Source organism: Chlorocebus sabaeus, chromosome 13 (genome assembly GCF_047675955.1).
Source record: "Chlorocebus sabaeus isolate Y175 chromosome 13, mChlSab1.0.hap1, whole genome shotgun sequence".
NCBI lineage: Eukaryota > Metazoa > Chordata > Mammalia > Primates > Cercopithecidae > Chlorocebus > Chlorocebus sabaeus.
The window spans coordinates 74,496,059-74,520,087 of record NC_132916.1 but is presented as its reverse complement, the minus strand read 5'-3'; the positions used below and the strand labels follow the sequence as shown (position 1 = coordinate 74,520,087).

Genomic DNA, 24,029 nt, shown 5'->3' with positions numbered 1-24,029 from the left:
ACTAGGCCTCCATTGATAGCTCTCTGCCTGAGAGAGGGAGGAATGCCTTCTTACTGCTTCCCATATGGCATCCATTGATGGTGGGGCGGGAAGGAAGTGAAAATCTTGACTTTCCACTAGGTCACCTGTGACACGATCTCAGTGGGAAGGAGGGGCACCTCGTTACTGCCAAATGGAGGTGGAAGTCCACCTTTCCACTTGGACTCCACTGCATTGCCAAGAGTGATGCTGAAAGTTTCAGACCCCTACTCATCCTTTTCTGACACCATGATAGTGAGTGAGTTGAGGCGCTGCAATACAGCTTGGCAAACAAAAGTGGAAGTCTACCCATGCTTGGCCTTTGCTGGCCTGGGTGGGTGTGGGGCCACATTTTTTCAGTGGGTTTGACTGGAGTAGTGTAGTTATTATCAAACAGATTTCTGTCTAGCTAGGCTTGTCTTTTCACTTGGCTAGAGAGAGTGGACTTTTGTCATATTTTCTTTTTGCTGTCCTTGTGTTACCAGGTTGCTGGCTTCAGATCTAAGTCTGGGATATATAAGGCAAAAAGAAAATGCAGGGAACTCAATACTTAGGTCTTTCCTTAGGTCTCAGTGTCTCTGGATGGTCTGTCTTCTCTTTGCCTTTCAAAGTTATCTTATGTTTGTTTATTTATAATTTTCAGGGTTTTAAATTATACTTAGTGGGAGGACTAGGGAAAAGTACATTTATTCCATAGTTCTACATGCAGAAATCTCCAAAACCAAAATTATTTTACTATTCATTTTTGCCATTTCATTAGGTGAAATTAAAAAGACAAAAACCCATCCTCTAAAAGACATTTTAACTATTAGAACGTATTTTGAATAACTCAGGTTACTATCCATGAAAGATTTTTTTAAATGTTGCCTAAAACATAAATATATAAAAATGAGCAATTAAAGAAATCATTGTAGGAATGAAGAATTCTTATGAAGATGATGATACATAAATAATTCTTCTTGACCGTTATAATTTATGAATATCTGATCTCTTCAACAATTATATTTTTAATAGGTTGTTGTAAGTCAGTGTTGTAAGTGGAAGTCAGTGTTGTAAGTCAATTGTACTGACCAATGGGAGCCATAGATATTCTTTTTTGTTGTTGTTGTTGAGACAGAGTCTCGCTTTGTCGCCCAGACTGGAGTGCAGTGGCCGGATCTCAGCTCACTGCAAGCTCCGCCTCCCGGGTTCACGCCATTCTGCCTCAGCCTCCTGAGTAGCTGGGACTACAGACGCCCACCACCTCGCCCGGCTAGGTTTTTTGTATTTTTAGTAGAGACGGGGTTTCACCGTGTTAGCCAGGATGGTCTCGATCTTCTGACCTTGTGATCCGCCCGTCTCGGCCTCCCAAAGTGCTGGGATTACAGGCTTGAGCCACCGCGCCCGGCGATATTCTTTTATTAAACTAAAAAAAACACCTGCTCCTTGTAAGTAATCCAATCAATTCAAAACAGTTGACTATGACAGTTTCCCTCCATCCAATTCCGTTTCCTAGAAGTAACCACACCCAGTTTGTAGTCTATGTTTACACTTTCAGTCATGCTCTGCCGCTTCACTTAGTCACTCCTGCTTTTCCTTTTCAGCTTCTCTCTCTATTCATCTTTTGTAAGTTTATCCTTCTATCTCTGGCTGTTAAACATTGAAAGACTTTCAGACTTTGTTCTAGAACGTTTTTCCTCAATTCATATTGTTTTGCTTTGTGACTCATCTATGTTCCTATTTCAATTACCATTTACACTCAAATTACTCATATATTTATGTTTCTAGTTCAGATTTCTGGTCTTAATATCAAATCAATAACTCCAGCTCTCTGTTTGACGACTCCTTTGGATATCTAAAGAGCACTTCCAACCCAACGTTGCCAAAACTGGATAGATGATCTTTCCTTACAGCCTCTTTCAGATTTTGCATCTCAGTGAATAGTACCACTGTATATTGAATTATTTTCACTAGAAGCTTAGGAGTCATTATTGATCCCCTTTCATTTTCACCTTCCTTTTCCAATTAATCAAGTGCTGTGGCTTTTCCTTCCTGAATCTGCGTAATCCTTTCAATATCTGTGACCAAGCTTCATCATAAATTACCTAGGCCAATATAGTAGTTTTTAAAATGGACTCTCTGCTTCTGTCTGATTGTTCTTAAATTATTTTTTTATTCTGTAGCCAGAGGGGTATCCTCAAAATAAAATCTGGTTATGTTACATGTCTACTTAGAATATTTCAAATTTTTAGTTGCTCTTATGATAAATATCCGAGTTCTTAACATGACCTAGGACAGTATCTGCCTCAATAAATATTTGTAGAAGAATGAAAAAAACTTATGGTTTACAGTATTTTCTATTAAAATAGTGTTACTATACACATGTATCTCTGTATACATCAGAGATTCTTTTTTCTTATTAATATTTCTGTTGGATATGTTTCTAGAAGTGAAGTTGCTAGTATAGTTTGGATTTTATCTATTAAAAATGAAGGTTAATAGAGATGTGGTGCAGTGCCTTGCAGTCATCGAGAAAAAACATCCATTAAGAGAAAAAAAGAGGTGACAGATCTAGGAAGATCAGTAATGGTTTATTAAGGGAGTTATCCTGTACCTTCTGTCTGATGGAAGGAGTTATATCTCAAAGAAACACCAAATAATTTAAGGATTTTTTTGAGAGCTTATGCCAAGCAGATTTAGGTTAAATATTTTGTAAGACAGAGCAAGGAGAAAAGAACAAATGAATCACATTTTTATATTCATAACAGATGTGATTTATTTCTGTAAATCACTCATACATTTAGTTTGCCTACATATCTTTCTTACAGTATATTATAATTAGGTAGTATAAAGAAAGGCATGATTTGAAATGGGATAATAAAAAGGTAATAAAAATAATGAATGAATTATAATTTTTATAGAAATCAAGGTTTACTAGTATCTAAGACCATTTGGGCTGCTGTAAACAAAACACCGTATGTTAGTTAGCTTATAAACAATAGAAATTTATTGCTCACAGTTCTGGAGGCTGGGGGGTCTAAAATTGAGGCATACCAGATTCAGTGATTGGTGAGGGCTCACTTTCTGGTTCATAGATGGCGGCGACATACTGTTTTCTCACATGGTGGAAGGGAGCGAGGGGTTTCTTTCATCCCTCTTTTATAAGGGAGCTAATCACATTGGTGAGGGTTCTTCTTTATGATCTAATCATCCCCTAAGGGCCCCAGCTCCTAATACCAACACCTTGGGTGTTAGGATTTCAACATATAAATTTTGGGGGAACAAAAACATTCATACCATAGCAACTAGTGTAGTTGATACTGCGCAGAATCGTGAAATAGGCAAATAATATTTTTAGAGATGTGTCTCTGCTTCCTTTGATCCATGGCCCTTTAAGGAAGACGGTGTGTCTTTGTGCATATGACATCAGCAGGGAGCATCACAAAGGCATCAGATGCCGAAAAGGTGGGGGACTAGGAGAGGCAGGTTGCTGCTAGCACCGCACTACTAGTTCTATGACCTTGGGCAAGCTAGTTAATCTCTGTGAGACTTATTTTCCTCATTTGAAAATAATGATAATAACTGTTTTACCTGTAAAGTAGATTTGATGTGATCATTTATTATTTATTGATGCATTTATTTGTAATTATACATTTTTTGGTTGAGCTGATACTAAAACACTTTATTCCTGATTTTATTCATAAATTTGCATACCAGAAAGATAGAATTGTATAATACAGGGGCATTAATAGCTTTAAAAACTTTTTTAAGGAGCTTCTCAGGATGCAAAGTGATTCATAATGGCCTCTTAGAGCACTGAGAGGTACCATGAAACTCTGAGTTAACATGCTTTTTATAACCCATGTACTCAAAGGGAGTAAAACACTCTGATTTTCATAAGTAGCTCTTTACAAACTCCTACTGTTCTGTTTTTCACTCTAGTCTTTTTTGTTTATACTGAAATGTGTAGATTAAGTAGCTTTATGTTTATTTTTTTTCTTGCTATTAATTTTGTATCAGCCGCTTTGAGGATGTTTAAACCAAACACTGATTTAATTGCTCTGTTTATCATTTCTTCTTGTTCTAGGCAATGGACCTCATCATGACCGTTGCTGTACTTACAATGAAAACAACTTGGTGGATGGTGTGTATTGTCTCCCAATAGGACACTGGATTGAGGCCACTGGGCACACCAGTGAAATGAAGCACACAACAGACTTCTATTTTAATATTGCAGGCCACCAAGCCATGCATTATTCAAGGTAAAAATAGTGCTATATTTATAAGCATAGAAGTGGTACAAGAGGTAGCATTAGCAACAATGGAAATATTTACTGTGTTCAAAACTGCAGTGTTTCACTTTGGAGGGGTCTATAGGCCTGTAATACTTTCAAGAGATAATTAACAGTGAATCAGTGTGTGAGCTTTTCTGGGTCTAGATGTGGAGGATTTTAAAAATAGAATTCTTTAATAAATGCATACCCTAGCATCAATATATTTTGACCAGATAGTAGCTAACCAATCTCTGTATTTATGTAGTGGATTAAAAATAAAAACTTCACTAACATAGTCTAAATTAGTATTTGTGTCCTTTATGCTACTGACTACCAGTGAAACAAAAATTGGTATTTCCTTATAACATCTTATTTAAATAAATATGTGTGAAAATACACAGAACTAGATTGAATGTGATTATCTGCTTCATTATTTGTTAATATTTTGATTTATTTGTTCATTTAATTCCTAAACCAGGAGGTTGCTAAATAAAACGTAAGGCTCATTATCCTTTTCTCCTTTCCCACTCATCAGAAATGATTATTTTTAATCACTTTCTGGTTAGTTTTTCTTGAGATTAAATCTAAATCTTAAACAATATGCATATGTGTTGCTTGTTAATGTACCAGTTTAACAATAGCTATTGATTCCCCTCTGTTACACATAGGAAATTGACGTCTCTCGTACTTGTCCTCTCTCCCCACTCCAGTCCCTACCAGGCATTTTTTGAAAAGTTCCATTGTTACTTACCATCATACAAATTCTATGTCTTGACCCATCAGTTTTTCACAGTGTCTCCTCGTTTCCTACATTGTAAGAGCGGAGATTTTTTTTTGTTCTTGTATTTTTTTCCACATCTATTTCCACCTACTGACTCCTGCTTTTAAATTACTTTTATAATTTCAAGGCTTATCGAATTTACATTAAACTTAGTAAATATACATTTCTTTCACACTTTTATTATTTAAAATTAAAAAGCAATTGCCAACATTTAAAATATTATGTGTTATTTACTGTAGAACTTACAGTATTTGTGCCATACACAAGGAGATGCATTCTCATGTTCTTAAAGAACGTGTTGTTTTGAATGAAAGATACAATTAATAAAACAGAGTTGTGAGGGGTAAAAGAGAGAGAAAATGCAATTTCACAATAGTTTTAGGCAATTAATATTCCTCTTGAACACATCTTTCTTTCAAACTTCTGGTAGATGTTGGCTTTGCTGGTGGATTGTATGCATAGAATGAGGAAGAGAAGAGTTAAGCATGTCTCATGACTTTATGGCCTGAGCTACTGAATTAATGGTGTTGCTGCTTACTGAGATGGGGAAGACTAGGAGATGAGCAATTTGAAGTAGGAATTGAGGTGAAAGTTCTACTTTAGTCATTTCTTGAAATGTCTGTTAGATTACAGGAAGCAAATTGATTTGATTTCAGGAATTTTAGGGAGAGCTTGGAAATAAAGATATAGAATTGGCAGTTATCAAGACATAGATAGCATTCAAAATGATGAGTCTAGATGAGACAATAGTAAATGAGTGAAGTATAGAAGAGACAAAGAGAAGAAGCAAAAATATTGAGCCCTGGTGCACACAATTTAGAAGTCAAGGATAAGCAGAAGATCCAGAGAAAAGAATGAGAAGGAACACCTCTTGAGATGGTCTGACATTTAATGAGGATGTGTATATGGGTTCTTTTAAATTGATCCTGAACCACATTTCCTGAATGAACCCTTTTTTCTGAAGAGTCATGCCTTGGGCTCTGGAGTTTTTTTCCCACTGTATAATTATTTCTTCTCCTTGATTGCCTTTGTTCTTTGTCATCAGAGACACTCCTTACATGGATGTTGGACCTCTTGGATTTACATTTTATGTTTGTCAGCTTTTTTATTGCTTTACATTTTGAGAGGCTTCTTAATTTCCAATTCAATATCAATTTTTTTCTTAATTTTGGTAATTGTATTCTTAATTTTCATGGACTTTTACTTATTCTGTTATTCACTTTTTGCATATTAGTTTGTTCTTGTTTATGGAAGAGTATATTCATGAATCTTAGAATACTAATGAAAGTTATTTTTAAGTTCTCTTCTCTATTTTTTTTTTTTTTTTTTTTTTTTTTTTTTTGCTTTTCAACTTGTTTATTGTAATCCTTAACATAAGTCATTCTTTCTGAGCCTCAGCTCTGAACACATAAAATGGGGATAAGGTAGTTACAGGGGCTGAATGATGAAACAATATAAACAACTTTTAATATTATGATCAGTCCACCTCCATACGGTTTTCCATAATGGTTGTGCTAATTTATATTACTACCAGCAGTTTGTCAAGGTTCTCTTGTCTCTATATCCTCATCAACACTTGGTGTTTTATGATTTTTTAATTGTAGCCATTCTGATTAGAGTGAGGGGTTATCTTCTTGCAGTCTTGATTTGCATTTCTCTGCTAATTAGTGATATTGAACATTTTTTTCCATATATCTTGGCCATTTGTATGTCTTCTCTTTATTATTATACTTTAAGTTCTAGGGTACATGTGCACAACGTGCAGGTTTGTTACATATGTATACTTGTGCCGTGTTGGTGAGCTGCACCCATCAACTCGTCAGCACCCATCAACACGTCATTTACATCAGGTATAACTGCCAATGCCATCCCTCCCCCTTCCCCGCTCCCCATAATAGGCCCCAGTGTGTGATGGTCCCCTTCCTGTGACCAAGTGATCTCATTGTTCAATTCCCACCCATGAGTGAGAACATGCGGTATTTGGTTTTCTGTTCTTGCGATAGTTTGCTGAGAATGATGGTTTCCATCTGCATCCATGTCCCTACAAAGGACACAAACATCCCTTTTTATGGCTGCATAGTATTCCATGATGTATATGTGCCACATTTTCTTAATCCAGTCTGTCACTGATGGACATTTGGGTTGATTCCAAGTCTTTGCTATTGTGAATAGTGCCGTAATAAACATACGTGTGCATGTGTCTTTACAGCAGCCTGATTTATAATCCTTTGGGTATATACCCAGTAATGGGATGGCTGGGTCATATGGTATTTCTAGTTCTAGATCCTTGAAGAATTGCCATACTGTTTTCCACAATGGTTGAACTAGTTTACAATCCCACCAACAGTGTAAAAGTGTTCCTATTTCTCCACATCCTCTCCAGCACCTGTTGTTTTCTGACTTTTTAATGATTGCCATTCTAACAGGTGTGAGATGTTATCTCATTGTGGTTTTGATTTGCATTTCTCTGATGGCCAGTGATGATGAGCATTTTTTCATGTGTCTGTTGGCTGTTTGAATGTCTTCTTTTGAGAAATATCTGTTCATATCCTTTGCCCACTTTTTGATGGAGTTGTTTGTTTTTTTCTTGTAAATTTGTGTGAATTCTTTGTAGGTTCTGGATATTAGCCCTTTGTCAGATGAGTAGATTGCAAAAATTTTCTCCCATTCTGTAGGTTGCCTGTTCACTCTGATGGTAGTTTCTTTTGCCATGCAGAAGCTCTTTAGTTTAATTAGATCCCATTTGTCAATTTTGGCTTTTGTTGTCATTGCTTTTGGTGTTTTAGACATGAAGTTCTTGCCCATGCCTATGTCCTGAATGGTGTTACCTAGGTTTTCTTCTAGGGTTTTTATGGTATTAGGTCTAACGTTTAAGTCTCTAATCTATCTTGAATTAATTTTTGTATAAGGAGTAAGGAAAGGATCCAGTTTCAGCTTTCCACTTATGGCTAGCCAATTTTCCCAGCACCATTTATTAAATAGGGAATCCTTTCCCCATTTCTTGTTTTTGTCAGGTTTGTCAAAGATCAGATGGCTGTAGATGTGTGGTATTATTTCTGAGGGCTCTGTTCTGTTCCATTGGTCTATATCTCTGTTTTGGTACCAGTACCATGCTGTTTTGGTTACTGTAGCCTTGTAGTATAGTTTGAAATCAGGTAGCGTGATGCCTCCAGCTTTGTTCTTTTGGCTTAGGATTGTCTTGGAGATGTGGGCTCTTTTTTGGTTCCATATGAACTTTAAAGCAGTTTTTTCCAATTCTGTGAAGAAGCTCATTGGTAGCTTGATGGGGATGGCATTGAATCTATAAATTACCTTGGGCAGTATGGCCATTTTCACAATATTGATTCTTCCTATCCATGAGCATGGTATGTTGTTGCATTTGTTTGTATCCTCTTATTTCACTGAGCAGTGATTTGTAGTTCTCCTTGAAGAGGTCCTTTACATCCCTTGTAAGTTGGATTCCTAGGTATTTTATTCTCTTGGAAGCAATTGTGAATGGAAGTTCATTCCTGATTTGGCTCTCTGTTTGTCTGTTACTGGTGTATAAGAATACTTGTGATTTTTGCACATTAATTTTGTATCCTGAAACTTTCCTGAAGTTGCTTATCAGCTTAAGGAGATTTTGGGGTAAGATGATGGGGTTTTCTAAATATACAATCATGTCATCTGCAAACAGAGATAATTTGACTTCTTCTTTTCCTAAGTGAATACCCTTTCTTTCTTTCTCTTGCCTGATTGCCCTAGCCAGAACTTCCAGCACTATGTTGAATAGGAGTGGTGAGAGAGGGCATCCCTGTCTTGTGTCAGTTTGCAGAGGGAATGCTTCCACTTTTTGCCCATTCAGTATGATATTGGCTGTGGTTTTTTCATAAATAGCTCTTATTATTTTGAGATACATTCCATCAATACTGAATTTATTGAGAGTTTTTAGCATGAAGGGCTGTTAAATTTTGTCAAAGGCCTTTTCTGCATCTATTATTGAGATAATCATGTGGTTTTTGTCTTTGGTTCTGTTTATATGCTGGATTATGTTTATTGATTTGCGTATGTTGAACCAACCTTGCATCCCAGGGATGAAGCCCACTTGACCATGGTGGATAAGCCTTTTGATGTGCTGCTGGTTTCGGATTGCCAGTATTTTATTGAGGATTTTTGCATCGATGTTCATCAGGGATATTGGTCTAAAATTCTCTTTTTTTTGTTTTGTCTCTGCCAGGCTTTGCTCTCAGGATGATGCTGGCCTCATAAAATGAGTTAGGGAGGATTCCTTCTTTTTCTATTGGTTGGAAGAGTTTCAGAAGGAATAGTACCAGCTCCTCCTTGTACCTCTGGTAGAATTCAGCTGTGAATCCATCTGGTCCTGGACTTATTTTGGTTGGTAGGCTATTAATGATTGCCTCAATTTCAGAGCCTGCTATTGGTCTATTCAGGGATTCAACTTCTTCCTGGTTTAGTCTTGGGAGAGTGTAAGTGTCCAGGAAATTATCCATTTCTTCTAGATTTTCTAGTTTATTTGCATAGAGGTGTTTATAGTATTGTCTGATGATAGTTTTTATTTCTGTGGGGTCAGTGGTGATATCCCCTTTATCATTTTTTATTGCATCTATTTGATTCTTCTCTCTTTTCGTCTTTATTAGTCTTGCTAGTGGTCTATCAATCTTGTTGATCTTTTCAAAAAACCAGCTCCTGGATTCATTGATTTTTTGGAAGGTTTTTTTGTGTCTCTATCTCCTTCAGTTCTGCTCTGATCTTAGTTATTTCTTGCCTTCTGCTGACTTTTGAATGTGTTTGCTCTTGCTTCTCTAGTTCTTTTAATTGTGATGTTAGAGTGTCAATTTTAGATCTTTCCAGCTTTCTCTTGTGGGCCTTTAGTGCTATAAATTTCCCTCTACACACTGCTTTAAATGTGTCCCAGAGATTCTGGTATATTGTATCTTTGTTCTCATTGGTTTCAAAGAACATCTTTATTTCTGCCTTCATTTCGTTATGTACCCTGTAGTCATTCAGGAGCAGGTTGTTCAGTTTCCAAGTAGTTGAGCGGTTTTGATTGAGTTTCTTAGTCCTGAGTTCTAGTTTGATTGCACTGTGGTCTGAGAGACAGTTTGTTATAATTTCTGTTCTTGTACATTTGCTGAGGAGTGCTTTACTTCCAATTATGTGGTCAATTTTGGAATAAGTGCGATGTGGTGCTGAGAAGAATGTATATTCTGTTGATTTGGGGTGGAAAGTTCTGTAGATGTCTTTTAGGTCTGCTTGGTGCAGAGTTGAGTTCAATTCCTGGATATCCTTGTTAACTTTCTGTCTTGTTGATCTGTCTAATGTTGACAGTGGGGTGTTGAAGTCTCTCATTATTATTGTATGGGAGTCTAAGTCTCTTTTTAAGTCTCTAAGGACTTGCTTTATGAATCTGGGTGCTCCTATATTGGGTGCATATATATTTAGGATAGTTAGCTCTTCCTGTTGAATTGATCCCTTTACCTTTATGTAATGGCCTTCTTTGTCTCTTCTGATCTTTGATGGTTTAAAGTCTGTTTTACCAGAGACTAAGATTGCAACCCCTGCTTTTTTTTGTTCTCCATTTGCTTGGTAGATCTTCCTCCATCCCTTTATTTTGAGCCTATTTGTGTCTCTGCATGTGAGATGGGTCTCCTGAATACAGCAAACTGATGGTTCTTGACTCTTTATCCAATTTGCCAGTCTGTGTCTTTTAATTGGACCGTTTAGTCTATTTACATTTAAGGTTAATGTTGTTATCTGTGAACTTGATCCTGTGATTGTGATATTAGCTGGTTATTTTGCTCATTAGTTGATGCAGTTTCTTCCTAGCATCGATGGTCTTTACGTTTTGGCATGTTTTTGCAATGGCTGGTACCAGTTGTTCCTTTCCATATTTAGTGCTTCCTTCAGGATCTCTCGTAGGGTATGCCTGGTGGTGACAGAATTTCTAAGAATTTGCTTGTCTGTAAAGGATTTTATTCCTTCTTCACTTATGAAACTTAGTTTGGCTGGATATGAAATTCTGCATTGAAAATTCTTTTCTTTAAGAATGTTGAATATTGGCCCCCACTCTCTTCTGGCTTATAGGGTTTCTGCACAGAGATCTGCTGTTAGTCTGATGGGCTTCCCTTTGTGTGTGACCCGACCTTTCTCTCTGGCTGCCCTTAACATTTTTTCCTTCATTTCAACTTTGGTGAATCTGACAATTATGTGTCTTGGAGTTGCTCTTCTTGAGGAGTATCTTTGTGGCGTTCTCTGTATTTCCTGAATTTGAATGTTGGCCTACCTTACTAGGTTGGGGAAGTTCTCCTGGATGATATCCTGCAGAGTGTTTTCCAACTTGGTTCCATTTTCCCCCTCACTTTCAGGCACTCTAATCAGACGTAGATTTGGTCTTTTCACATTATCCCATACTTCTTGAAGGCTTTGTTCATTTCTTTCTCCTCTTTTTTCTTTAGACTTCTCTTCCCGCTTCATTTCATTCATTTGATCCTCAATCGCTGATACTCTGTCTTCCAGTTGATCAAGTCAGTTACTGAAGCTTGTGCATTTGTCATGTATTTCTCATGTCATGTTTTTTATCTCTGTCAGTTCGTTTATGGCCTTCTCTGCATTGATTATTCTAGTTATCCATTCTTCCATTCTTTTTTCAAGATTTTTAGCTTCTTTGAGCTGGGTACATAATTCCTCCATTAGCTCTGAGAAGTTTGATGGACTTCTTCTCTCAACTTGTCAAAGTCATTCTCTGTCCAACTTTGATCCATTGCTGGTGATGAGCTGCGTTCCTTTTGAGGGGGAGATGCGCTCTTATTTTTTGAATTTCCAGCTTTTCTGCCCTGCTTTTTCCCCATCTTTGTGGTTTTATATGCCTTTGGTCTTTGATGATGGTGATGTACTGATGGGGTTTTGGTGTGAGTGTCCTTTCTGTTTGTAAGTTTTCCTTCTAACAGTCAGGATCCTCAGCTGTAGGTCTGTTGGAGTTTGCTTGAGGTCCACTCCAGACCCTGTTTGCCTGGGTATCAGCAGCGGAGACTTCAGAAGATAGAATATTGCTGATCAACGAGTGTTCCTGTCTGATTCTTGCTCTGGAAGCTTCGTCTCAGGGGTGTACCCTGCCGTGTAGGGTGTGAGATGTCAGTCTGCACCTAGTGGGGAATGTCTCCCAGGTAGGCTACTCAGGGGTCAGGGACCCACTTGAGCAGGCAGTCTGTCTGTTCTCAGATCTCAACCTCCGTGTTGGGAGATCCACTGCTCTCTTCAAAGCTGTCAGACAGAGTCATTTGCATCTGAAGAGGTTTCTGCTGCTTCTTGTTTAGCTATGCCCTGTTGCCAGAGGTGGAGTCTACAGAGACAGGCAGGCCTCCTTGAGCTGCTGTGGGCTCCACCCAGTTCAAGCTTCCTGGTGGCTTTATTTACCTATTTGAGCCTTAGAAATGGTGGGCGCCCCTCCCCCAGCCTTGCTGCTGCCTTGCAGTTAGATAGCAGACTGCTGTGCTAGCAATGAGGGAGGCTCCATGGGCATGGGACCCTGTGGGCCAGCTGTGGGATATAATCTCCTGATGTGCCATTTGCTAAGACCCTTGGTAAAGCGCAGTATTAGGGTGGGAGTTACCTGATTTTCCAGGTGTCATGTGTCTCAGTTCCCCTGGCTAGGAAAAGGGATTCCCTTCCCCCTTGTGTATCCCAGGTGAGGCGATGCCTCGCCCTGCTTCATCTCTCGCTGGTCGGGCTGCACCAGCTGACCAGCACTGATTGTCTGGCACTCCCCAGTCAGATGAACCCAGTACCTCAGTTGAAAATGCAGAAATCACCCATCTTCTGTGTCGCTTGCACTGGGATCTAGAGACTGGGGCTGTTCCTATTCGGCCATCTTGCTCCGGGTCCCAAGTTCTCTTACTGGAACTATACTTTTTCCTCCTGAATCAATTGTTTTCCGTTCGTTTGATCTTTCTTTTTTTGTGTTATTGTTTTAGGTAACATGATTCTTAGTTGTTCATATTTACTATGTGAAAGATGAGGTTGTTTATTGTATATGGCTGTCATAAGTTTCCTCTGCTATTACTGGCCTCTGTACCTGTGAGAGATGTTGGGGGCAAGCTGTGCTCAGGTGGGCAGATCCTATCTTTCTCAGCAGACTCAAATCAGACAGCCCACCTATATACTTCCTCTGCCTCACCCTGAATGAAAAGACAAGGAGGGTCTGTTGTGGGGTATACCTCTCACTCTGAGAACATTTGCTCCCCGAGTTGATGTTTTAATTTTTAAATAAAGTATTTCTTCAGCTTCACTTACAGTATCAAAGCTGCTTGTGCAGGTGAGAGTGAACCTTACTTCATGTACTCAACTGTGCAAGAAAGCTTACGTTTCTTTATTTTCTTTAAAGCAACTTAGTTTTATATCCAAGTCTCTATCTTACTGAATTCTCAGGTAATTCAACCTGTTATCCACTGCAAGATGTAAATATATCTATGCTTATAAATAATAATATATTAAAACGTATGTATACTATATAACATATATTAATATAATAAATAATAATATATGTGTATATATATCTGGAGTATAATATATAATCTAATACACACACACACACACACACGCACCAAGTCCTGGGAATCTTTATTTTTCAACATCTCCACGTGATTTTTACATGCATAAAAGGACAGTAGTTTAGAATAGAAAAGGAATATTTTTATGCACCTTCAGTGGTTTTAGTCTAACTCCCCTTAAAATTTCCAGCATAATTCACCTTCACATGAAACTGGATAAGATGAAAATCTGAATTCACTTTAAAAGAAAAGAGTCGAAAAGGCATTTATGTCTTTGATTATTAAATTGAAAACATCAAATTCTATCTGTTTGCCATGTTCATCTGACAATGTATAATGCTAAGATTATTTGTGAATTTATCTTAGCTGCTGAAATACATACAGACAGGTAGATTATATGTTTGAGCATATATACAATGGAGGTATTCAAACTCAACTAAGAATTTGTAATTACAAACTCTCAGTCATTAGTTTGAATATAGGAATGGAATTATGCCTAGAATTTTTTTATGGTTGGGATAAATCATATCAGAATGGAATTGTCAGTATCCTTTATAAGGATAAGGCTTTTTAGAACATATGTATCTAAAAATTAAATGTTATATAATAAGATAAATGGTAACTTCATTTATTCAGTGAGAATTGTCTGGATTACTCTGTGCAGCCCATGTTGAGTGCTGGACCATCAACAATGGAGAGACATGACCCTTGCTCTCATGGAACTTACGCTCTAGTAGAAGACAACATGTAAACAGCTGCAATACAGTTAAATATTTATCATAATGAAGTTATATATGTAGTGTAAAAATGGACAGGAAAAATTTTTAGTTCAAGAAAATCTTTATGAGGATGTAGAACTTGAACAGAAATGTGAAGTCTTCTTTTTCTCAGGACATTTGGGAAAGTGAATTCAAGGTAAGAAGAATAGTGATGTGATTTGGCTGTGTCCCCACCCAAATCTCATCTTGAATTGTAGCTTCCACAATTCCCATGTGTTGTAGGAGGGACCTAGTGGGAGGTAATTGAGTCACTGGGGCGTGCCTTTTCCATACTGTTCTCGTGATAGTGAATAAGTCTCATGAGATCAGATGGTTTTATAAGGAGGACTCTCCCTGCACATGCTCTCTCCTTGTCTGCTGCCATCCATTTAAGATGTGACTTGCTCTTTCTTGCCTTCAACCATGATTGTGAGGCCTCCCCAGCCATGTGGAACTGTGAGCCCTTTAAACCTCTTTCCTGTAAATGTTACCCAGTCTTGGGTATGTCTTTATTAGCAGCATAACAACGTGCAAATACAAATAGCAAGTGTACATGTACAGAGGTGTGAGAGAGCAATATTAGGGTAGCCACCTAATTTTCTCCAACCAGGATGCTTTGACAGTAAAAAGAGGTACTTTACATAATTAGCCTGAACATGGGGTATAGAAATAGAACTTTACTGGGAATGCCAGGACATATGGCAACCTAGAGAATATGTCATGTAAAAGAGAACATTCTGGTACCTCTCAATATTCAGATGCATATATAAGCTGACAAGCACCTGTCTCCATAGAAGGACTACAGATATCCTTTAATAGAAATTAGCACCCATTCTATGTTATGGTTTATCTAGAGATTTTTATGTGCTACGTTTTAGTTTTTGATTGTAGCCAAGGTATACATGCCAGTTCTTTAAACATGTATTTAAATTATTTATCAGATCTACAAGTTTTATTATGAGAAAAAGAAATCTTTCTGTCTCTTCTTTCCCCCACACAACCTCCCCTAATTATGTCTTTCCACAGGCAACCACTTTCATCTCTTTAAGTTGATAATTTGCTACTTAACTTCAGGTAAATGATACATAATATAATTATATTACTACTGTTTGGTTTTAGATCTAGCTATTATCTATGGACTTTACAACGTGAAATATGAAGATCTAGCTCCATTTTCTTCTCCTTCTCCCACATCCATCCTATTGTTCAGTCTTCCCAATAAAGTAATACGTTATTTTTCATGCAATCAGTATTCTACATATATATTCATATGCCTATGTAAATACTATTTAACAACCGAACAAGTCGCAGATGTTTAAATCTCCTTTGAAGAACTTACAGCTCTCAGGGTTGCTATTGAGAAGTCAAAGCCATTATGCCTCCCAATCTTTTATGTTCAAATGTTTTTTGTTTTTGTTTTTACTTCCATAAATGAAGAAGCCTGCAGAATCTTTTCATTTCCAATAGTGTGAAATTCCATGATGAATGTCTTAGTATGGGTCCATTTTATCCATTTTGCTAAGCTCTCAGTGCAGAAGACTTTAATTCTGCAAAGAGGTAAAATTTACTTATTTGGATGTAAACTTCTTCAATTATTTCTTTGGTAATTTCCTCCCCTTTATTTCTGGAATTTCTATTACTGAAATATTGGATCTCTGGCCTGAGTTTTCAATTTTCTTGTCTTTTATATTTTGCATTTCTTTTTAAATATATTTTTCTTCTCCTTTTTTTGTTTTTTATTATTATACTTTAAGTTCTAGTGTACATGTGCACAACATGCAGGTTTGTTACATAGGTATACATGTACCACGTTGGTTTGCTGCACCCATCAACTCCTCATTTACATTAGGTATTTCTCCTAATGCTATCCCTCACCCTGACAGGCCCCAGTGTGTGATGTCCCCCGCCCTGTGTCCAAGTGTTCTCATTGTTCAATTCCTACCTATGAATGTGAACATGCAGTGTTTGGTTTTCTGTCCTTGTGATAATTTTCTGAGGATGATGGTTTCCAGCGTCATCCATGTCCCTGCAAAGGACATTAACTCATCCTTTTTTATGGCTGCATAGTATTCCATGGTGTATATGTGCCACATTTTCTTAATCCACTCTATCATTGATGGACATTTGTTGGTGCCAAGTCTTTTGCTATTATGAATAATGCCACAATAAACATACGTGAGCATGTGTCTTTATAGTAGCATGATTTATAATCCTTTAGGTATATACCCAGTAATGGGATCACTGGGTCAAATGGTGTTTCTAGTTCTAGATCCTTGAGGAATTGCCACACTGTCTTCCACAATGGTTGAACTAATTTACACTCCCACCAACAACGTAAAAGCATTCCTATTTCTCCACATTCTATCCAGCATCTGTTGATACCTGACTTTTTAATGATCACCATTCTAACTGGCGTGATATTGTATCTCATTGTGGTTTTGATTTGCATTTCTCTGATGACCAGAGATGATGAGCATTTTTTCATGTGTCTGCTGGCTTCATAAATGTCTTCTTTTGAGAAGTGTCTGTTCATATCCTTTGCCCACTTTTTGATGGGGTTTTTCGTTTTTTTCTTGTAAATTTGTTTAAGTTCTTTGTAGATTCTGGATATTAGACCTTTGTCAGATGGGTAGATTGCAAAAATTTTCTCCCATTCTGTAGATTGCCTGTTCACTCTAATGGTAGTTTCTTTTGCCATGCAGAACCTCTTTAGTTTAATTAGATCACATTTGTCAATTTTGACTTTTGTTGTCATTGCTTTTGGTGTTTTCATCATGAAGTCCTTGCCCGTGCCTATGTCCTGAATGGTATTACCTAGGTTTTCTTCTAGGGTTTTTATGGTTTTAGGTCTAACATTTAAGACAATGTGTAAGGAAGGGATCCAGTTTCAGCTTTCTACATATGGCTTGGCAGTTTTCCCAGCACCATTTATTAAATAGGGAATCCTTCCCCCGTTTCTTGTTTTTGTCAGGTTTGTCAATGATCAGATGGTTGTAGAAGTGCAGTGTTATTTTTGAGGCCTCTGTTGTGTTCCGTTAGTCTATATATCTGTTTTGGTACCAGTACCATGCTGTTTTGGTTACTGTAGCCTTGTAGTATAGTTTCAAGTCAGGTAGCATGATGCCTCCAGCTTTGGTCTTTTGGCTTAGGATTGTCATGGCAATTCAGGCTCTTTTTTGGTTCCATGTGAACTTTAAAGTAGTTTTTTCCAATTCTGTGAAGAAGTCATTGGTAGCTTGATGGGGATGGCATTTAATCTATAAATTACCTTGGGCAGTATGGGCATTTTCACGATATTGATTCTTCATAACCATGAGCATGGAATGGTCTTCCATTTGTTTGTATCCCCTTTTATTTTGTTGAGCAGTGGTTTGCAGTTCTCCTTGAAGAGGTCCTTCACATCCTTTGTAAGTTGGATTCCTAGGTATTTTATTCTCTTTGTAGCAATTGTGAATGGGAGTTCACTCATGATTTGGCTGTTTGTCTATTATTGGTGTATAGGAATGCATGTGATTTTTGCACTTTGATTTTGTATCCTGAAACTGCTGAAGTTGCTTATCAACTTAAGGAGATTTTGGGCTAAGATGATGAGGTTTTCTAAATATACAGTCAGGTCATCTGCAAACAGGGACAATTTGACTTCCTCTTTTCCTAATTGAATATCATTTATTTCTTTCCCTTGCCTGATTGCCCTGACCAGAACTTCCAACACTATGTTGAATAGGAGTGGTGAGAGAGGGCATCCTTGTCTTGTGCCAGTTTTCAAAAGCAATGCTTCCAATTTTTGCCCATTCAGTACGATATTGGCTGTGGGTTTGTCATAAATAGCTTTTATTATTTTGAGATATGTTCTGTCAACACCTAGTTTATTGAGAGTCTTTAGCATGAAGGGCTGTTGAGTTTGTCAAAGGCATTTTCTGCTTCTATTGAGATAATCGTGTAGTTTTTGTCATTGGTTCTGGTTATGTGATGGATTCCATATATTGATTTGCGTATGTTGAATGAGCCTTGCATCCCAGGGATGAAGCTGACTTGATTGTGGAGGATAAGCTTTTTGATGTGCTGCTGGATTTGGTTTGCCAGTATTTTATTGAGGATTTTTGCATCAATGTTCATCAAGGATATTGGTCTAAAATTCTCTTTTTTCTGTTGTTGTGTGTCTGCCAGGCTTTGGTATCAAGATAATGCTAGCCTCATAAAATGAATTATGGAGGATTCCCTCTTTTTCTATTGATTGGAATAGTTTCAGAAGGAATGATACCAGCTCCTCTTTGTACCTCTCATAGAATTCGGCTGTGAATCCATCTGGTCCTGAACGTTTTTTGGTTGGTATGCTATCAATTATTGCCTCAATTTCAGAACCTGTTATTGGTCTATTCAGAGATTCATCTTCTTCCTGGTTTAATCTTGGGAGGGTGTATGTGTCCAGCAATTTATCCATTTCTTCTTGATTTTCTAGTTTATTTGGATAGAAGTGTTTATATTATTCTCTGATGGTAGTTTGTATTTCTGTGGGATCGGTGGTGATATCTTCTTTAATTTTTTTTTACTGTGTCTATTTGATTCTTCTCTCTTTTCTTCTTTATTAGTCTTGCTAGCGTCCTATCAATTTTACTACAAAAGAAAGCAGAGCACTGAGGGAAGGTTAGCAAGGGGAAGGAAATTTATAAGGTGGGAGCCATGGCAGAATATTTTCATGTTAATAAACAGAATATTTTCATGTTAATAAACATTATCCCAGAGAGTAGAGAAAAATTAATGATTAAGAAGCAAAATCTGATTAAGAAACAAAATCTGATTATGGAGCAAAATCAGTGTGTAAGCAAGAGTAAACTGAATCAGGAGAATAAACGATTCATCTGTGGTCCTAGGAGGAAGGCAGAGAACTTGGGCATGGATCCAGTAGGTTAAAGCAACAGTGAGAGCATGTGGAAGTTTGGTTTTTGATGGCTCTTTTCTCAGTGAAATAGGAAGCAAGGTCATCAGACGATAATGAGAAAAGAGAGAAGATTTAGGTTTGAATAAGATATATGGACTGGGTGACTAATGGAATATAAATGCACTGATTCATGAATTTTAATTTTTATAAAACTCTCCCAATTCCAATATGACAGTGGCCATGACAACCAAAGAAGAATTATTCTGTCGTATAAGAAATACAGAAGACAGAATATTTTTGACAAGCTCAACTATCCTTTTTCCAGGGTTTTCTATGTGTTGCTAGCCAGATCAGAAAGAAGTCTAAGTAACATGCTAAAATGGAAGCTTGGCAGACTGGAAATTTTGTATGATATTTTTCAGTGCTAGAATTCAATCTATTATGTGAATCATTATGGAAAGCCCACTTCAGGAAGCCTACCCTATTAGGGTCAGTGAACACATCAGAGAATATTTATATCTTGTTTTCAGGTGTATTATGGTCACTTTGCTATTCATTGATTGTGATTATTTAAATTGGCTTCAAATGACTTGTTTCTTAGATCATAGTCTCCTCTTTGGCGGAACAGATGGGAAGGATTATCAAACCCTTGGAGGAGGGTTCAGTTAAAAACCAGTAGTCAAAATGCATATATAACTTACTATGTATTCGAATTAATGTTGTTGTTGGCTATTTCTGTATCATAAAGGCCCTATTATAACTTTTCTGTTCACAGACTTTTTTTGAAACATGAACTCTTTATTATCTTGTTTTGATAAATTGTAAAATGCCTTTCCTGTCCTCCTTTTTCTAAGTCCTTTTACTTTTTCTCTTTGGATGTCATGAAGACTTATTGTTCCTGATAAACAAATCAATAGTGATGAAAATATCAGCTTAATTGATGAGCATGTATAAAAATTACACTGAAAATAATACTTGTTGTATCAACACATAGATGTACTCACACACTCATATATACACACATGTACACACTGATAACATCTACTTATACAGGTTCTCTCTTGTATAATGAAAGAATTATTTTCTATCCACAGGCCATATGGTGTGTTTGATGGTCCTGTAGCAGGACTCTGGGATCCACACTGATGAAAATAGGAAGTAGATTTTAGATGTTTTACAAATAATATACTGGGCAAGTAAAACTATATAGTGCTTTATAACCCTTAGCTATTTCTGACTGCGAGGGAAAAGACATCTTACACAGTGTCCCCTCATGCTATAGATGAACAAAGTGGGAACCAAAGCTATGGAGGTACTGCTCTGGGATCATAGCAGCCAATAAGTAGCAGAGCTACCATTTCTAGATTCTCCTCCATCTGCCTCTTAATTACTGTGTCTTCATGAGACAGGATCTCTACTTTCTTGCCCCAGAGTAGTCTATCATCAATTTCTGACCAAAACATAATTATGGATACAAACAAATGCCAAAAAAATCCTATTTTCATTAATTAAATTTTAAAGCTTATATAGTCCATATAAGTCTAGATAAGTTGAATTAATTATAAAAAGGACCTGAAACTTTTTTCCTCTCTCAGCATCTTCGTGCCATTTTTTAAAAAGATATGTTTATTCAGTCATTTGCCTTATAGTTTAACTCACATCATTGTCCTTCTCCATGTTATTATCTTGACCATTATATTAATTGCTTGTCTCATTATCCTTTTTTTCTTAGATTGCAGATCCTGTCCCAACACCCCTTTCTTCTATAAGACTTCTTTGGCCTGTTTAACTTTACTGAGGCAATTACTATTAATCTTAATTTATTTGCTATCATTTCCATTGGTATACCCCCTACTTGGACATGTTTACTGCACACCCCATTAGGAAAAGGCACTTGATGTTAGAGAAAGGCATTTTATGAGAGGATTTTACAGTATATGTCACTTTTTTACTGCTATTCCAACCTAATTATATTAGGTATGACTCCTCATGCTAAGTTTTATGGAAACTTAATGTGTAAAATCTCAAAGACCCATAGTTGCATTAAATAGAAAGTTGCCAGAGAAATTTATTTAAATGTTGACCTCTCCAAGGTCTTAAGATTGTATTTTGACAGCAATTTTTTGCTTGGCCAAACTTTAGTCAGGTTCCTGAACCTCCTCCTAGACCCATCTGTAAAAGGGCCTGTATAAGCATTTTACATGTAAATCCATTTTTAGCAAAGAACCCAGCTAAGTCAATTTAGCAAGAACCCCATCCTTGATATCTGATCAGGTTCCTTATCTTCCACCATCCCCAAGTGGCGTCTGATCCCCTTTCTATGACTTTAGTGAGAATCCTGTGGGTAGGTTTAGCCAGAATCCCATTTACCCCTGATATATCCTCTTCGTAATTTTCTATCCACTGATCGGCTCATTGACTATAAATTCCTACTTGCTCATGCTGTGTTAGGAGGTGACCCAGCCTCTCCCCTCCACCACAAAATCCCATTGTTTTAGTCTCTATACCTATCATGATCAATCATAATCAATCCTGAGTTTACCTTACCTTGCTTTAACAAGTATCATTAAATGATTTTTTTCTTGAACAATTTTCAGGCTAATTTTTATTGGTCCAGTTTTAGGCAGAATGAGAAACCTAAAGTTAAAATTAATCATCAATCAGGAAAGAAAATTCAGCATCTTCAAAAATGATAAATTAATTAGAAAAATGATCAATTTGCTATAAAAATAATAGGTTTATACAAATGACCAGGAATGATTTTTTTGGTGCCAAGTGTAGTATATTTATATCTATATAGCTACTTGTATGTTTACAGTTGGTTCCTAGTCATTTCTTAGACAAATTAGAAAGAAACAGAAGTGAACACAGAGAAGGAAGTGGGAAGAAGGGAGGAATACAGACTTATCATCTGGACTTGGCCACTTTTCATTCAGCTATTCTGTGATAGTAGGTGGTAAAGTGTTTTTTTTTTTTTTAAACCCATTTCCTTTCTAAGCATTCTCTGTGCCTTGAATTTTACTCTGAATAATCTGTTGTTTCTGATGTTACCAGAGGCTTGGAAATAGGGTTTTTTTGTATATCTTATTGCTTATAGCCATAATGATGAGTTTTCTTTTACTTCTTTCCAAAGAAAGCAGAGCCCAGAGATGCAGTGAATGTGAAAGAACCATTATGATAGAGATCAGTGATCACCTGTGTTGCTCAGCTGGAATAATGGTTATTTACAGTTGAGGGGGTTTCTGGAGCCATTCTTTAACTCAGGATGATCAAATCCCATACTGTGAATTAAGTCAAGAAGGAGTAAAAAGGATAAATTAATAGAGTAAAAGTTGGAAAATAGGTTTGAACATTCATATGCCTAGTTTCAAAATCTTTTTCAGGAGATTAACACTATTCCCTGCTGAAAAAAAGAACATGTAAAAAGCTGAATTTAGAAGTATCATTCTGATTACATACCATGTTTCCAGCATGATATTAGGTACTGTGAAAGTTTTTCAGCTTAAATAAAGTGAAATTAGATGGTGTTTGTTTTTAATCACAGAGGTGTTCTTCACCTTTGGAAAGGATTCCCTTGCATTTAAACAAGTTCACATTCTCTGGATAGAGCAGTGGGGTTGGGATTTCTCTTCAGCCTGAATAGCTGAGGCATGATTTTGTTCTAGTCACTATGATAGAAAAATTAAAAATTAGAAAAAATATGCACTCAAGACTCTATATGGTAATGCACCAGTTAATTCACACTTTAAAGATGAATAATGAGAAGTTTAAATGCTGAACTTTATGGCCTGGTGAACTGCAGATTGAAGGGCCTTCATAAAACTTGATGTAGGAATGCTCCTCATCTATCGGGTTTTGCCCATTCTGTGCTCCTTTCTTTTTTTCTTCTCTACCACTGTCTTGATTTCCTGTCTATTTCTCTCTCGGACCCATACCTGACTTTGTTTTTCAGGGCCTCTGCTGCTGTGCCCTGTCTCCCTCTCTAACCTTCTCTGTCTTTTTCTGTCCACTCTTTCTATTTTAATGCCCTTTCCCCTTTTCTTTATTGTCTTCTTGTTACTTTATTAACTGGTCACAATATGAGATTGAAGTCCAAGTCTAAACACATATTGAAAACGTTTTGTACTGTCTGTTCTAAATACGGTGATTAGGTGACTTTGATCTATTTTTATTCAGCAATTTTTAAAAATTTATTATTTCATGTTATTTTGAGACAGAACCTTGCTGTCTCCTAGGCTGAAGTGGAGTGGCGCGATCTTGGCTCACAGCAACCTCGTTTCCTGGGTTCAAGCGATTCTCCTGCTTGAGCCTCCCGAGTAGCTGGGACTACAGGCATGTGCCACCATGCCCAGCTAATTTTTGTATTTTTAGTGGAAACAGGGTTTCACCATGTTGGCCAGGCTGGTCTCGAATTCCTGACCTCAGGTGATCCGCCTGCCTCTGCCTGTCAAAGTGCTGGGACTACAGGCGTGAGCCACTGCACTCAGCCAGCAAATGTTTTTTGAGTGCCTATATTTTGCTAGGAGTTAGATATTGGAGTGAAAAGTTAAACAAGGCTTAGTGTCTTCTTCAGAAGCTAATAGTCTCATGGTGGAGACAAATAAAATATGTATTATTGTTCCCAGTATGGTATTAGGTATTCTTAAAAGTTTTTCCACTTAAATAATAATAAAATGGGGGGGGGGGGCGGAGCAAGATGGCCGAATAGGAACAGCTCCAGTCTCCAACTCCCAGCGCGAGCGACACAGAAGACCGGTGATTTCTGCATTTTCAACTGAGGTACTGGGTTCATCT

At 37.2% G+C, this 24,029-nt stretch overlaps 1 protein-coding gene across 2 annotated transcripts in view; it reads left to right on the top strand.

The window, feature by feature from the left end:
* Positions 1 to 24,029, top strand: part of EPM2A (EPM2A glucan phosphatase, laforin) — a 138,501-nt gene that overhangs the window by 59,402 nt on the left and 55,070 nt on the right. For both annotated transcript variants that reach the window (XM_008006745.3, XM_073022557.1), the window contains exon 2: positions 4,085 to 4,259. In XM_008006745.3, coding sequence (XP_008004936.3) covers positions 4,085 to 4,259 — 175 coding nt within the window. The remainder of the gene's footprint in view (positions 1 to 4,084; positions 4,260 to 24,029) is intronic.